Source organism: Rhipicephalus microplus, chromosome 4 (assembly GCF_043290135.1).
Source record: "Rhipicephalus microplus isolate Deutch F79 chromosome 4, USDA_Rmic, whole genome shotgun sequence".
Lineage (NCBI taxonomy): Eukaryota > Metazoa > Arthropoda > Arachnida > Ixodida > Ixodidae > Rhipicephalus > Rhipicephalus microplus.
Window position 1 is genome coordinate 33463938 of NC_134703.1, and position 15839 is coordinate 33479776.

The window sequence follows — 15839 nt, forward strand, 5'->3', positions numbered from 1 at the left end:
ATTTCTCCGGAGCTTGCCGCCAGAGCCAGCCGCGGCGTTGTCGTCACTCCGCAAACTTGAGCTTGGGTTCCTTTCATCGCGCCATCTGGAGGCGCGCGAGCACATCGACGCGCGGGCTGGCACGGCACAATGACCTTTAGAGGGCGCGCGCACAACGCGTGCTCGTCGTGCCCTTTCGCTACTGATGAAAACGTGCGGAAGTGCCGAGCTCTGAGGACCGCCAGTGGTACATGGCGTATATCAATGGCTCGCCGTTAACGTGTAGAAGAAGGAAGGAAGGACAAGAACAACAAGAGAGAAGGCCGGGACTAGGTAGGCACAAGCCCGGCTCGGTCGCTTAGTGCTTAGCGTCGCGCGCTGAGAAGCGCGAAGTCACTGGTTCGACGCCCCGCTGCGGAACTTATTCTTCTGTTTTCTTTAAATGCGAAGCATTTCTTAGTGAACTTCGGCAACTTTCAGAGAATCTATCTATCTATCATCTACCATCTATCATCTATCTATCTATCTATCTAGCCGCTTACGTTTGGGTGCTCTCGGGGTCACCCCCTCAACTTGGCGTGAATCAAAATTAGCATGGGAGAGTAAGGTGGGTTGACGAATATGACGCACTGGTGAAGACATGAATAATGTCACAATCCCGTCGCGCATTTCGCCAAACACTTCCCGCCAGACAGTGGCACATACCCACGGGTGGTTATGTGCCACAGGTGATTGATACTTGGTATCTTTCTTGGCGCCTTTTTTTTTTAGTACCCAGGAATGACGAGAACACACATGGAAACTTTTAACGCGCGAGCGTTAAGAAATACTTGACATCGGTAGCGTCAACCCGACGAATGCAAATAATAAATGTCAGGGTCCCAGCTGGAATCGAACCCAAGCATTCTGCGTGGCAACGAAGCCTTTTACCTCAGAGCTACGCCAGGTCTCGGAAGTACTTTTCAAGTAGACGCTAATCTTCGTGAAACGTCAATATTGGGTGATGTGCTGCCTGCCCAGTTTTAAAAACATTGCATATCTACTCCTTTGATACAGCCGTCACGTCGGGTTGACGTTAATTGTGGTTAGTTTCTGTGTGCTGAAGGTGACTTACGTTGCAGTGTCCAGGGCCAGCATCCCCGCGAGCATCAGCGCTTCATATCAGCTTCTGGCGTTGCCAATACGCATGTTCCAGTTGGCATCGTTGCGCAAGTGCAAACAGCTGGTTATATAAACATCTGCAACTCTTCAGCATGTGTCTGTGCGTGCAACATTTATACATATATTTAGCATCATTTGATGACGTGTAGCTCAATAAAAAAAGTTGCAACACCGTCACGTTCCCTCCGCATGCTTCTTATAACGTCGATTCCCAGGTACTTGGAATCTGCCGGATTTTTTTTTCTTAGCAATTTGTTATTAAATATTTTGCAACGTCATATCCGTGACGGAAATACGTCAGGCAGCCGTGGCGGACCGCGGCATAAAACACTTTCGGGTTAAAAGAAGCTACGCATGCTGTTGCCGTACCCCATCACGGACCACGCAGATAAGATGCGGTATGCAGCCGGTATTTCTATTCTTTACTGGTTCGCAAAACACATCGCACTACGTTAAAAACAAAGAATATATCGCCACGTGGTAAACATCGCGTAAAGTTTACGAACACTTGCGTGCTGCTCAGGGCAACTACGAAATCTCGTCTCGTCGTCTCTTGATTTCTTTCTTCTCGCTAACATGCATGCAAAACTGCAAATTGAGCGTTCGTATACATTGCAGCCACGCCGAGCACAGATTGTCCTCAAAAGCGAGGATCCGGGATAGGCTCGTCTCCTGGGCCGCGCTTTTTCGTCTTCGTCAGCGTGCTCGCCACGACGTACGCTGTGCCGTCGGTGGGTTGAGGTGGCTTGGCGCTCTGGCTCGAAGAACAGCTGGTCATGTTCTCATCTGCCTTCCTGGCCTCGGCCGTCACGTAGTGCACCTCTGCGATCATAACAACTCAAACGGTCTGACAGGCGTCTACTTTTACTTAGAACACTCAATACGCTTATCGCTTAGTGCAAGGGTCGGCAACATTCTGAGGCCGAGGGTGGGTAGTGGTTAGAAGATGAGAAAAGGCACCTAATTTCTGCAACCCTGTCGGGAGCACGCCGCAGTGCCTAAAATTTAGCCGCAGTCGGCAGCATATTGGTGGTCGAGTTGCATGAAGGAGACATGCCGAGGGCCGTACGGTAGATCGGGAAAAAGGGTGGGGTGCCTTGCTGACAAAGAAAGGAAATTCGGTGAATTGTCAATAATGTTAAAAACTGGGGTAGCAGTCATGCTGATTTAAAGTGAAAGAGAAATCACAATTGTGGGACCTCGGAAGAACTTCTTTACAGTCGAGATATGAAGTGACAAAGGGAGGGAAGGCAGTCATGGCATCGTGCCTAGGACCCCATGATGGTCCCCAACGGGCCGGAGGTCGCCGGCCCCTGTTTTTGAGTATCACGAATGCGTAGAAATATGACCTGCAATGTTTAGACGCAAATAAACACGTTCGTTGGTGTGTCACGTATCACACTCTTTATAACAGTTAAAGGCGAAAGCCTACTTCGGACTAGGTAGTGCATTAAGTTACATAGTCAGGGACCCGACTTCGCGCAAGACATAACGAGTTTGGTAGACATGCATTAAATTGCGTCCACGCTCTCTGTCGGTTGCATTGCGTCGCTGCCATGACTGAGATTCAGCCCTGTTTCGGCTTGGAGCCCGCCGGGAGTTTATACGCAATGCTCAAAGTTTACTTTACGGAATTGTAGTAACAACACAACAAGGAATATTTACGCACATGCGCACAGGTGATCATAAGTTTTAGTGCATGACAATAGAGGGTTTTCATCTGTTTATCTGTTGTCTTCGAATTTTGTGAGCATATATATGTACGCTCCTCGAAATAAAGATTTTGTTGGAAGTAAGCACCCCCTTCTGTCCCTTCCCTTGTCCTATGTTTCTAAACGCGCTACGTCGATCAACTATGTCTTACCAACATGCCCAACTTTATACTCTAGCGCACAGGTGTTTTGAACCTTTGAACGAACCGGTCACGGTAGCCACTCATTTTGATCCTTATAACTCGGTTGGTTGCAGATTTTGCACTCACTAGATACAGCACATGATTAAGAAAAAAACAGACTGTTCAAAAGTCTGGGCTGTTCGTTTCAACTGTACGAGTGATTTATATAAGGGGAACACTTACTGATGTTCACTACCCCGAGAACGACAAGGACGGCGAAGGTGGCCAAAGCGACGACGGCCACAGTGCCGACGAACGTGAAGCAACGAACGCACCTGCGGCCCGTGTCTCTGCACACAGAATGAGCCACAATGTAAACTCAGCCTAGCTTCGCCGATACGCCGCTTCACAACTCGCATTTCATTTAGCTCCTTTTTCTTCATCTCCCATGTTGGCACTGACTTACAAGCCGGCATAAATTGTTGCCTATTCCAGCGGCCAGCCGCATCATTAAGCGACCGAAAGCTGATACAATCGGTGAGTATGACACTCATCATAAAATAAGATAAGGCTAACAAGTGCGGACGCAAAAGAACAACAGAACGCAAACGCGCTTTTCTTGATATCGCTTAGCCTTCCATATATACACAACAAAAGATGACGCCAAAGGCATTTGTGTTGTTCCAACCTCCCGCGTCCGTGTTTGCGCACCTTATCTTATTTATAATCAGCATGAAGCACTGTCGCAAAGGACTTAAACAGTGTTATCGCGTATTAAGACTGTTTGCTTTTGATAACTTTCTACAAACACTTCGACATCAATCATCCGCGACAAATCAGGCACATCCCACGCACTGCGGTGATCGATGTAATGCCACTGCTACTACATTACAAAAAAAAAGTTTTATACAGCGGTTGTGCTAATGCGAAGCGTCCTCGAGGAGCTGCATAAACGCCGCATCACTCGGCTTGTAGACAAATGAGGGCGTTTACGTCATGATATGTAGTTAACTCACTGCTTGAAAATGCACGGAAATACTGTCACAAGAGAAGTGCATGTGATAAACACAGGACGGTGTGCTACTAACAACTGGCATTTTTTTATTCAGAATGTACATATACACAACGCAATCCCAGTAATCGCCCGCCCTGACAATCGATAACAGGCCCTTACCTAAAGCATCACATCATCTGCTCGCACATGTCGTTGTAGAAACCCCACCTCGTTTTCCTGTAAACTGATGGAGTAATGGCTTATGCACCTCAAACTTCCTTGGCTAATTTGAAAGGCTTCAATAATTTCCGTCTGAGTTTCCGTTCGGTACCTGTGGTCATGGGCATAGGCAGAACTTTTTTTTTTGGGGGGGGGGGGGGGGATCTTTGTTATTTCGGGGGCGGTGGGAGGCACGAGCCCGGTGTGCCACCAACTGGCTACTCCACTACCTGTGGTGATTTGTCGGTTATTAGTAGCACGTCACCCTGTGTGTTTATCGCTTTTTTCTTGTGACCATCATTGCACGCGTTTTAAAGAAAGGAACCGAACCAACTCGCCCAACTTTCAATCCGGCTAAATGTACTTCACTATAATACGGCTGCCATAAGTTAAATATATACAATGCTAATTAAAGGTATAAGTATAACGCATCATCTCTCTATTACGTTCGTGGTACATTCATGTCGTATGATTGTTCATGCATATTAAGGTGATGCAACGACATGGAGTGTACCAAGACTTGGTCATTGAAATCATGAAGTACAGTCGGTCAAAACTTTATCGCACGCAGCAGCCACTTTTTTGTCTTTCAGCGCAATATTATAGAACAAAGTTACAAAACATTCGTTCGTGGACTCGTGCATTGTGGGAATACACTTGCCTTCACTTTTTTAAGCTTAATTCAGTCGTATGACAAACATGCACAGAAAAAACTGCCGATCATGCACGATAGCTAAATATTTCGCCGACTGTACCTGACCTCACGTCATTCATTTCGTGTTATGGCCTATAATGCATGTTCGCCATACACTCATGTCACGCTATACCAACTTTGGCATATGTAGAAATTAGTGAGGAGACCGCGAACGCACCAAGACATGGTCATGTACACACGTCATACTGTACATGACATACTTCTATTGATATTCATGCGACTAGTCATTCATGCTGGCCTTTTATTTACGTCATGCCACTAGTAAAGATCAAATGGATGTTAAGGACATCACAGGCAAAATAACGAAAAATAAATCATAGGCAGGGCACGTAGCGACCGACACACGCACAGACACACACACACACACACACACACACACACACACACACACACACACACACACACACACAGAGAGAGAGAGAGAGAGACAGACAGACAGACAGACAGACAGACACACACACACACACACACACACACACACACAGACAGACAGACAGACAGACAGATAGATAGATAGATAGATAGATAGATAGATAGATAGATAGATAGATAGATAGATAGATAGATAGATAGATAGATAGACAGACAGACAGACAGACAGACAGACAGACAGACAGACAGATAGATAGATAGATAGATAGATAGATAGATAGATAGATAGATAGATAGATAGATAGATAGATAGATAGATAGATAGATAGATAGATAGATAGATAGATAGATAGATAGATAGATAGATAGATAGATAGATAGATAGATAGATAGATAGATAGATAGATAGATAGATAGATAGATAGATAGATAGATAGATAGATAGATAGATAGATAGATAGATAGATAGATAGATAGATAGATAGATAGATAGATAGATAGATAGATAGATAGATAGATAGATAGATAGATAGATAGACAGATAGATACTTTTAAAGTGGCTGAGGTTATCAAAATCGATTGAAAAATAAAAGTGAGATATACTTACTGCGCCACTGTAAACGTAAAAAAAAGTGCTGATGTAGTCGCCGACGTGTATTCAACGGCTAGCGGAAGAGGTTTTTCTCTTGTTTTTTTTTATATTGAAAGCCCTGGCAGACAATGTTTCAACTTTGATTCTGAAATTATCAATGTATTACCGATGGAAAATTTTCGGGTGAACCACTTTACTGTGCATTTCCCTCAACCGACAACACAAGAGATAACTTGCGCGAGAAACAAATCAGACAGAATGAACAATGAACAAAGCGGATGGTTCAAAAGTCCCAATGTCCTATACGATAAACTATTTCCTTTTTTTATCCATAGCTTACACGTGACGTCACAAACTTACAACATAGCTCCAACATGACGACATAAATAACGGCAAGGTAGTATAATCAGGTGGCGATAATCCTGCTTCGTTGTGATAAAGACACCTCTGGAACGCTGTTCAACCACTGTGCATGAATAACGAAAGAAGATTATTCAGTGGACCTATAGCACTAACATGACATCACAAAGTTCGCGTCCCAGCATACCAGAGCTCCAACGTGACCGTTACAATGGCGTCAGTGCAAGACATCTTTATAAACGAACCCAGCCTCTCCGCATACGACCTCAGTGGACACATGCACTATTCTGAGTGTTTGTGACATGCCAGTTCATGCAGTCATTACGATAGCGTTTGTAATAGGTCATCATGCTTGACAAAAATACATCAGCAGGCACTTGCGGGAGCGCTCACTTGGTGTGCCTGTAAACATACGTCCTACTGGATGCCCGAAAGGTTCTTCAACTCAGTAGTGGTGGCTCATACCCAATACATGGGAATGGCCAAGAAGTGAGTGGATTATTTCATCAGGTCCTAGACGTTAACATTACCAGGCTGCTGAATAAATAATACATAAATTTGAATTTCAAGAGATTAAAGGTTGTGCACATTAATATTGTCAATCATACGAGTGGCTCATACCCACTATGGGGGAACCGCTAGAGATGGGCGAGTTAGAATGAGACCAACAATATTAGAAAAAATTAATTAAATAACCAATAGCAATACAGCTTGAGATACCAACCTTTTAGATTCCCTAAGAATTCCTATGCAATGGAGCCTGGGGATGCATGCAAGAGCGTAGGCCCCAAACGAAATGCATGTGATTTTCTAGAAAAAGTCAAGAAAGAGGGCAGTAGTGAACAGTTTCCAGCTGATTACAGAATTGGAGCTGAGGCGTGACATGTGAAAATACATATTAATATCAATATCCTTACGCGGGGTTCTCTGAAGTATGCTAATAATTTGATGAGTTGGTGCATTTAATGCCTAAACGGAAATGGCAGAACGATGGGCAGCAATGGAGCCTGCGAGACGACCCCAAAGCGATGAAAGGACGCCAACGATGAACTGCCCGTGAATATATGAGAGTATAGAACACTCCGTTGAAGCGCGCGTTTCTGTCGTAGGAGTTTCTGTCTGGAGTTTGTGTCACTCGAAACATTCGTTCTCATTATAGGAAACACTTTGGCCTTCTGTGGAACGTTTTAATGGCTTCGCACATCTAAGATACTGCTGGAATAAACAGTGGCGTGTATATCAAAAGTTAACACATAAAAAAATCAGTTATCTGCTGTGTGCACTACAAAACTTTCTTACACCAGATTACGCAGTGCGATTCCGAACTTGAGCCACAACTTGCATAAAGCTGTTCTCGAGCCATCTCATTTATGCATGTCACGTTTTTCGAGGAAATCGAAGCAGTAGGGCAATGCTTTTCATTCCGTCACCATTGTTTTAATAAGAGAGAAATAGACATAACTGCTTCATATCATAAGTTGGGATTACTAATAAATGTTTCAGTAATTTTATCATTTGTCAGCACTTTATTAAGTTAAAGCAACAGGGAAGTCTGCTTTGCGGTCTTCGTCAACCTATATAAATGACCCAAAGAGGCTGCCATACTATTCTACATTTATCTATTCATTTCTTTAGTTTGATTTCGTCATTATTGCCCTCAGAAAGCCCAGATGACAATCTGATCACTTGCTTGTAAATAATTTTCGTTTATTTGATGTTGCATGTTTAGCCTAATTTCCCAGGTTTATTTAGCTTCATAGCTTTTCGCCTTGACCATTCTACCACCCGGTTATTCACCCATCCATTCCCAGGTGAGCGCCACATAAAAGCGTCATCGTCATCATCACCATAATGCATTGTCGTTTCTGGTTGTCCTGTCGTTCGATGGCGTCTGGAACGGCTTAAAGTATGGCGCCATAGGCGACCGCCGAAACGCGCGCGTCCGACATTGGATTTTCGCAAGCTCGGAATTTTCTTAGCGCGTTCAATCCTACACGTCCGCTTTGTAACTTTTCCTAAATTGCTTTTAAGTGTGAATACACTTTACAAACGACCCCAAACCATCTACCGACGTCGGTGGCGTCCGCAGTCTTCTCTCTAGTAACGCGCCTTATACCCCCTCCCCCTTCGTTCGCTCCTCCGCTCTCCTCGTTCGCTGCAGCAGCGCGCGCACCCCTCTCTCTCGCGCGCCCGCCTTCTCTCTCAGTCTCCCGTCGAGAGCGGGTCGTGAGGGGGAGTAAAGTTAAAATCCGTTGGCATTCGCCAGTGAGTTAACGTAAACTCCCCCGTGTGATCAAATTGCGATTCCCAGGAACCATTACACCATAAAGGCACCATAGTGTGATTAATAAATATAATCGTGCGAATTAATAAATACCCCTCATAGCATCACCCCGTGTATTCGCACTTAACCATGTTCACCCTCGGGGAAATGCTTGGGAGTTTTTTTTTTATTCCAGCACCCCATAATATTTCAGCTAAGCGTCCATATAGCCAAAGAGTTTCCTAAAATTAACTTGGGGGGACTCTGGCACTGCGATCGTTCAGTGTTCATGGGAATAATGGGTAGTACGCACATTTGCCTAGTCTTCGTACTTTCGGGAGACGAATCGTACTTGCGGCTTCGTTTATTGCTGGTTACGGTTTTGTTTTTAAGGAAAGAACGAACCCTTTTGAACTTTGGGACTCGATTCAAAATGATATACCTGAAAGAATAAGGTTGTCAAGCGCAAACTCAGCACAGTTGCTAATTTATTTTTTCGTGAAAAAACAACTCCGGGCTACACGAACACACACGTAGCCAGAAGCGGGCCAGAAGTACGAAAATTATACAAATGTGTGTACTACCCATCATTCCCATGCTCGCTGAAGCGCCGTGCGTTGCAGCTCCCATAGGCACTAGCGCCAGAGTTCCCTCTAGTGTTTATTAGGAAACTCGATGCATATAGCAACCGTTCTCTCTTTACGCGTTTGTTTTCCGTCGCCGGCACCACGCACTTCTATGCTTAAAATAGTTCCATTTTGCAAGAACTGTTTCGCCCAATGTGCGTAAGAAACTTAGCTTCTGAGTGTCGGGCGCTCTCTCGAAATCAGGCGCAACCAACAAAAGTTTTGTTTCGAACGAATCCATTTTTAAAGCAATTTGTCTGACACAAACGTGACAGTGGTACAGGTATGCAATTTGCTCGTTGAGTTGGTAATGAAACGCTTCCGCACAAAAACTCGCGTGGTACTTCGAAGCATTCGCCCTAAGGCGAACCGAAGGCGAAATTCATATTCTTATTTGTCTTTTCGGTGCATGCGCCTCTGCAGATTGAATAAACAATGACAGAACAGGTCTGACCGAGTACAGGTAGCACTCTAGTACAAGTAAAGGGGCAGTCTCAGCATGCCGGAGGAGTCTTGTGACATGGTGTGGGCATGCCCTTCAGATCCCACCTACCCACCCCAACCCCACCCGTCACGAGAGGACTGGGTGGCTGTCCTGCTCAGCTGCTCTGACCTCCAAGCCCAACAGGCATTGGTGGCCAGAGCCCAAGCCACTGCGGCAGCTGCAGGGATACCAGGCTAAGGATTCCTCCAAGTTTTTTGTGAAAGGCAGGTCCTTCAGACTCACCTTATCCACACCTCTCACTGTATGACTGAGGTGATAAAATCCTTCTGGACGACTATGGCGACAATTGAAATGTTTTTGTCATACTCATATTTCACAGTATACTTGAATGCTGCGACCCTGGAAATTTCGCGGGTTTTATGAGGGCTAATGGATTGCGAACTAAGACCTACTTCTAGGTATAAGTAAAGCTGAACGAACAGGAATTTTATCACTCGTACTACAGAAACCTGCACTTAGGAACGGGATGCAGACGTTCTTTAAACACTCACGAGCGCAGATTTGGTGCACATTAAAGAACCCCGCGGTCTAAATTAGCGCGGGTTTCTCCGATATGGGGCGCCTCATAACGTAGTTTTTGCAACCAAAACCTCTGAACAATTTTTTAATGCTAAGCGGCGATGGAAACTGAAACCTGCGGATGCAAAAATACAAATAGTAAGCACAGCTTGCACGAACTCGGGCAAGGCTAGGTTGCAGCAGGGCCGATGGACACGTTTAGCTCGCTCCGACTTGCCTAGCTTTTAACCCTCTCGCCGTCTCCTTTTCAGCTCTTGTTCCCAACCATGTACTGCATTTGATATGACTTGAAGGCTATGCTATAGGTCTTTTGATTTTTTTTTTTTTATAGTCCGCGTCTATCTCTTACTCTCGATGCCTGTAGGCACATCAAAACCATAACAGCTTTGTCGTAGAACTCCTGTAGAGTATACACACCACGGAAATTAGGCTAATCTCAGTACTCCTCACAATGGTCCACTGAAACTTAACAAGGAGACATACACTCGGTAGCCACCTATTAGTAGGCGCACGTCACAGCTTCTCTTGTTACTTATATTTTAGCAAGCAGTGCTTGGGTGGTAATTGACCGTGAGCATGATGACGATCATTTTCTATCTATACGACACACGCCAGACCTCGAAATTAACAGCTCTGCTGTAAAAAAATCGTCGAATAATTTTCTTGGCTTCTACGAACGAGATTTCAACAAAGCCTATATACAGTCTTTTTTTTCTCGCGGCACTCTCATCGGCTGAAACTCAGTGTTCGGCGCAGTACACAGCAAGTGCGCAGCAGTCCGGGTACGGTCCAGGTCCTCGGGTTCCAAGTTGCCCCTTGCACTTCGGGTCCACGTCTTCGAAGCACCTGCAATCAATGCATTCTCACTTCGACTTTTGGCCGATGTTGGAACGAGCACCGCTCATCCACGCACAAAGTTACGTTTAAGACAAGTGCAATGCATACATGCTTTCACAGCAGTTTAAGTAGGCACATAAAGTATGCTGACGGGCTGTTTCTAGCTGCCAAATGAATTCACGAGAGAACCGAAATAAGCCGTACGTGGCGACTTTGAAAGAGGCGCTGCGACACTGTTCCGAGCTATAATAGAACATTTTCACTATTAATGCGTGGCACTTCACGCACAACATGTCGAAAAAAATTTTAGAACCCGTAAAGAATGAGCGGTGTCACAGGGTTGATTGGTTGGTTGACCCTTTCAACGTGGCGCAACCCACCATGGGGGATCAGCCATAAAACAAGCGGTGCCTTGCTATATGAAATAATTTTTTTATAAATCTCAAAATGTTTAGCAATAGAAACAGATCTGCACTCCGCAACTCGGATATTCTACATGACAGCTGCATAGGTTCTTTTTCCAAATCGGTTGCAAACACTGGCACGCCTCTATTATGGAATGCCTGACAGCCTAGAAAAACACGTGGCTTCGATAACAGGCGAAATCTAGATTGTTCTTTAGATCTGCTGGAAGTATTTTCACCCTGGCGCGTGTAACGTCAATGTGATAGCCTCTCCGAGGGTAGCTCCAAAAGACGATCAAGACCTTACATGCAGGTCCATCAATTTGCACCGCGAAAAGATAGCGACGATATCTGAAGCGGTTTTTTTCTGACGTTTGTCACTGCCTACATTATCTCGTAATAATATCTATAGGCTTTGATATCCCAAAGCGACGATACGATTATGAGGGACGCCGCGGTAGTGAACTCAGAAAATTTTCGCCACCCGTGCACTGGCCTCGCACAGTACACGGTCCACTAGCATTTCGCCTTCATCGAAATGTGTTCGCCGCGGCTGGGATAGAACCGTCGGGTCACCTCCAGACTACCATACCCGGTACCACCAAGGCCAACTGCATTACCTCCTAGGCGGCGAATAATTTTAAATTATGAACCACCTTCCCGAAGGGAACCCTGATGGAATGCGAAGCAGCAGCGGTGCGCACGGCGTTTTTGACTCAGTTGAAACAGGCGTCGACGCGGGTGCTGAAAGAACGGTTTGAAGCGAAACTCAGTGTGGCACTTACTAGAGTAAACGTTTGTTTGAAACGCGAAGACACGGGAGGCAGCTTGGGTTTGGTGCAAGTTTCATCGAAGATAAACGAGCCGGAAAAAGTGCTTCCACTCGACGTGCAGTCGAGCGTTGCAGGCGGTGGAGAGGGTGAAGCCAGAGAGAAGTGTGTTGTGAGTGGGCGTATAGGGGCTGGCAGCTGCGGACGCTGCGGCGAGTGCGCTGCGGGTGAGGAAGAGAGTGAGGTCAGCGCGCACCTGCGAGGGAAGCATGCGAGGGGATCGTGACGTCAACACGCAGCTGCGACATGACCTACTTGGCACCGCTCCACAACCTGCGGCGAGGGGAACGCGTTGCGGTGAGTTCGTGCAAACGCACGTCCGTACGGTGTTACACAAGTAAGCCAAACAAAAAACAGCCTCGCATCTAAAAGGATCAGTTGTTACATCACGGTATTTGGTAAGTTAGACCTGGGTAAGACATTAAAGAAAGTAGTTTGAAGAGCGTGTGCTGCTTGACGCAGGGCATGCTAGGAATCATCCTGTCTCGAATAAGCGGTAGATGTATTGCGCAATTAAAGCGGCAGAGCACACTGGTTCTTAATCAGCGTGGTGAATTACGTGAACCGGATATCGGCAATAGACGCAAAAACGAGCCCACCTGGCTATATCCCACGAACCATTGCGGCACGTCTCGAGCTGGCATGGACGTGTTCGAGAGATGCTGAACCCTTCGTTAACGATTTCTCCGGTGGGGTCCACACAGCCGCCTGCCATTCGAAGAAGTATTCACAAAGGAACGGCGGCAATGTAAGTGCACGTTAAACTGCATATCAAGAACAATAAACGAGCTATTGTAATAAAATCTGGCGCCCAACAAAATAAATCCTTGGTCATACGTAACGCCACACGTGACGTATGAAACTCTGCGATCTTTAAAGTAAGAATCACGACATCCAGTCTCTGAATAAAGGAACTCAATAAGCTCGTATATGAATGAATTTACGACATGGCAAAAAAAAATGCAGACAGATTGCTGAATTTCTGACAACAAATGATCTTTTGGCTTCAGCCATCCAAAACATCATCTGATGAGACTTTTATAATATGGTGAGCAATAAATAAAATGAGTAAAGTGCGCCAATCTCTTAATTAAGGTTGACTGCAGCATTCCTCTCAGGCTGGATAAATACATTTGTCCAGCCCAAAGCGACAGCTTTAAAGCGGTTTTTAGTGGTTTTCTATAATATGCTTTAATTATAATATGTGAAAACATACTCAATTAAAAATAAATAATTATAAAATTAGGCGAAGTTCTAGATATTGTCCAGTTTGCTCAAAGCGACGGTAAACAGTATTTGTTGCGTTCAGTGACATGACGCTCTTATATATCTTCAAACTTCGGCGCAAGCTACACTCCACGTATAATGCGACTGCGACTCTGTGTGTATAGGTCGGCAAACTGGCTCAGATTTAGATCGAGCCGTGAGTTTGAGTGAGTCCGGGTGAGTACCATTTTGGCTAGCTCAAGCCTTAGTGAGTCAGGTGTAGGAAAATGTTGGCGAGTATGAATCAGAGTCAGCCGATAAGCGCGAAATATATTTCTTAGGTGAGTGTTAGTGAGATCTACCTTTGCTGCCGACCTATGGAAACGTCCAACATTAAAGAAAAGGCTGTATTTACAAGATTTGCATCAAGAAGTTCCCATCGTAGTGTGCAAACGAAGAATTATCAGCCATATCTGGAAGCGACAAAGGCGTAGTAAAACTCACTGGTCCTGTTGTTGTTCTGCAACAGCAGAAACCGGCCATCGCTGCTTCCGAGAAGCACGGCAACAAAGACCAAGCACAACAGTCTCGCAGTAGTCGTCATCAGGCGCGAAAACTCCTGAAAAAAATGACTCCGTAAGTTGCACGATCACTAAATACCAAAACGCCGACCCCCATGACATGTTTCAGAATGACTTCACTCACATATCAGCTCTCTTCTGTCCACACTGCAGCTCCCGCGAACATTTTGCAACACGCTACATCAAACAACACCGAATTTTAGGAGAAAAAGAAGGCAGGAAGAGGTGAAAAGAAATCCCTAATGAGGAAAGTCGCTGCGACCTGCGTTTCAGCAGTTGCCTTCTTAAGTATACAGTGTGTTAGTGTACGCTTCACTATGAAACGTACATAAACACGCTGTCAAGGAGGCCGGTCGCTTCGTCGACGAACACGATTGAGGTCGCAATGTTTTCAGAACTCCGACATCCGAGATTTGCAAAGTTCTTCCAGGGCGATTCGCGGTAAATGTAGAGTGAGGAGCTATAGGGCTTCAAACAACACTGACCGGTTCAGTAAAAGCCGATGTAGGCGGACCAGTTATTGCACAGACATTGTATAAGGAAAGACCTTCACATCACGGAACACCTCGGTTCTTTGCGTGCTCGTTCTTAAATGCCAATTGGCCACTGTCCGACACACGATCAATGAAGCGGACGATACATGCGTAACTTCCACAATAAGGAGCGATATATGCATATTGACGGTGCTTGCCATGCCTGCATGGTTTCTCGTTTTCCCACTCAGCAATCGATTGCTAAACCCGCTAGCACGTACCAAGCTCTTGCGTTTCTACAAATGTCTGCAAATCATATTTGAAGAAATTCTACATTTTTAAGTTTTTTCTAAACTCCTATGTTCCTAGCAGCAGTTTTTATAAGCCAACTTGGTTTGCATTTCAGTGACGAAAATTCATTCAAATATTTTTTATTTAACAAATATCAAAGGTAAATAAAATAGAGGCCACACAGATGCTGTGCTGCCCTCTCTTGTAATAAGCAGCACCCTAAATGTACAAAACTTGTTGATTGATTTCTGGGGTCTAACGTCCCAAAACCACCATATGATTATGAAAGTGGAGGGCTCCGGAAATTTTGACCACCTGGCGTTCTTTAACGTGCACCCAAAATCTGAGCACACGGGGCTACAACATTTCCGCCTCCATCGCAAATGCAGCCGCCGCAGCCGGGATTCGATCTCGCGACCTGCGGGTCAGCAGCCGAGTACCTTAGCCACTAAACCACCGCGGCGGGGCATACAAAACTTCTTAGACACCGCATGGTGATGCTGCACGGTCAAGCGTACGCATGTTTGTATTCGCCCAGCGCAGAATCAATACGACCAAAAGGCTACACGCAGATTTTACTGTAATACGCTCCCGCCGTATCCTGGTACTTCGAATCGGGCCGCTATCTCCATAGCCGCTGTTTCAAGCCATTGCTTTTACGGCCGCCATCAAGCTATAGGTAAGATATGCGCCATGCTGAAGAAAAGCGAGAATATTTCAAGTACGAAAACAGGATGGACTTGCGTGTTGTAAAACACGTCAATAAATTTACAGACTGCTGTACTGATGTGGTTCATATACTGTAGAACTTGTGAAGATGTAAGATAAGGGCAAATTTGTTAACCAGAGACCGGCGGAGCTTAAAAAGTCCTATGCATGGTCCTACAGTAGAGGGTTACCTATATCGATGGTGATGGAAGCGTACGCGTAAACCAGTCGTCGACTAATCCTGCCTAGAGAATAAATTAAATATCTCAGCAGTTATCTCTACCATGTACGGTATAATAGACAGATGGCGCTCTACACACGACATTGCGCATCTAAGTTTTGTGCTTGCCTTCGATTCAACGTTCGCGTT

At 45.3% G+C, this 15839-nt stretch overlaps 1 protein-coding gene and 1 long non-coding RNA gene across 3 annotated transcripts in view; both read right to left on the bottom strand.

Moving 5' to 3' along the window:
• Positions 1-1543: 1543 nt before the first annotated feature.
• LOC119171608 (uncharacterized) lies at positions 1544-4308 on the bottom strand. Its single transcript, XR_012894712.1, has 2 exons — positions 3218-4308; positions 1544-1962 (listed from the first exon to the last, which is right to left on the bottom strand). It is a non-coding gene; the product is annotated as an uncharacterized LOC119171608 (long non-coding RNA).
• A 1734-nt stretch (positions 4309-6042) lies between these two features.
• The window catches only part of LOC119171851 (uncharacterized), a 34793-nt gene continuing 24996 nt past the window's right edge, over positions 6043-15839 (bottom strand). For both annotated transcript variants that reach the window (XM_075892501.1, XM_075892500.1), the window contains exons 2-4: positions 13921-14035; positions 12810-12918; positions 6043-10985 (exon numbers count right to left, since the gene is read on the bottom strand). In XM_075892501.1, the coding sequence (XP_075748616.1) occupies positions 10880-10985; positions 12810-12918; positions 13921-14020 (315 nt within the window). In that variant the 5' untranslated portion in view covers positions 14021-14035 and the 3' untranslated portion in view covers positions 6043-10879. The remainder of the gene's footprint in view (positions 10986-12809; positions 12919-13920; positions 14036-15839) is intronic.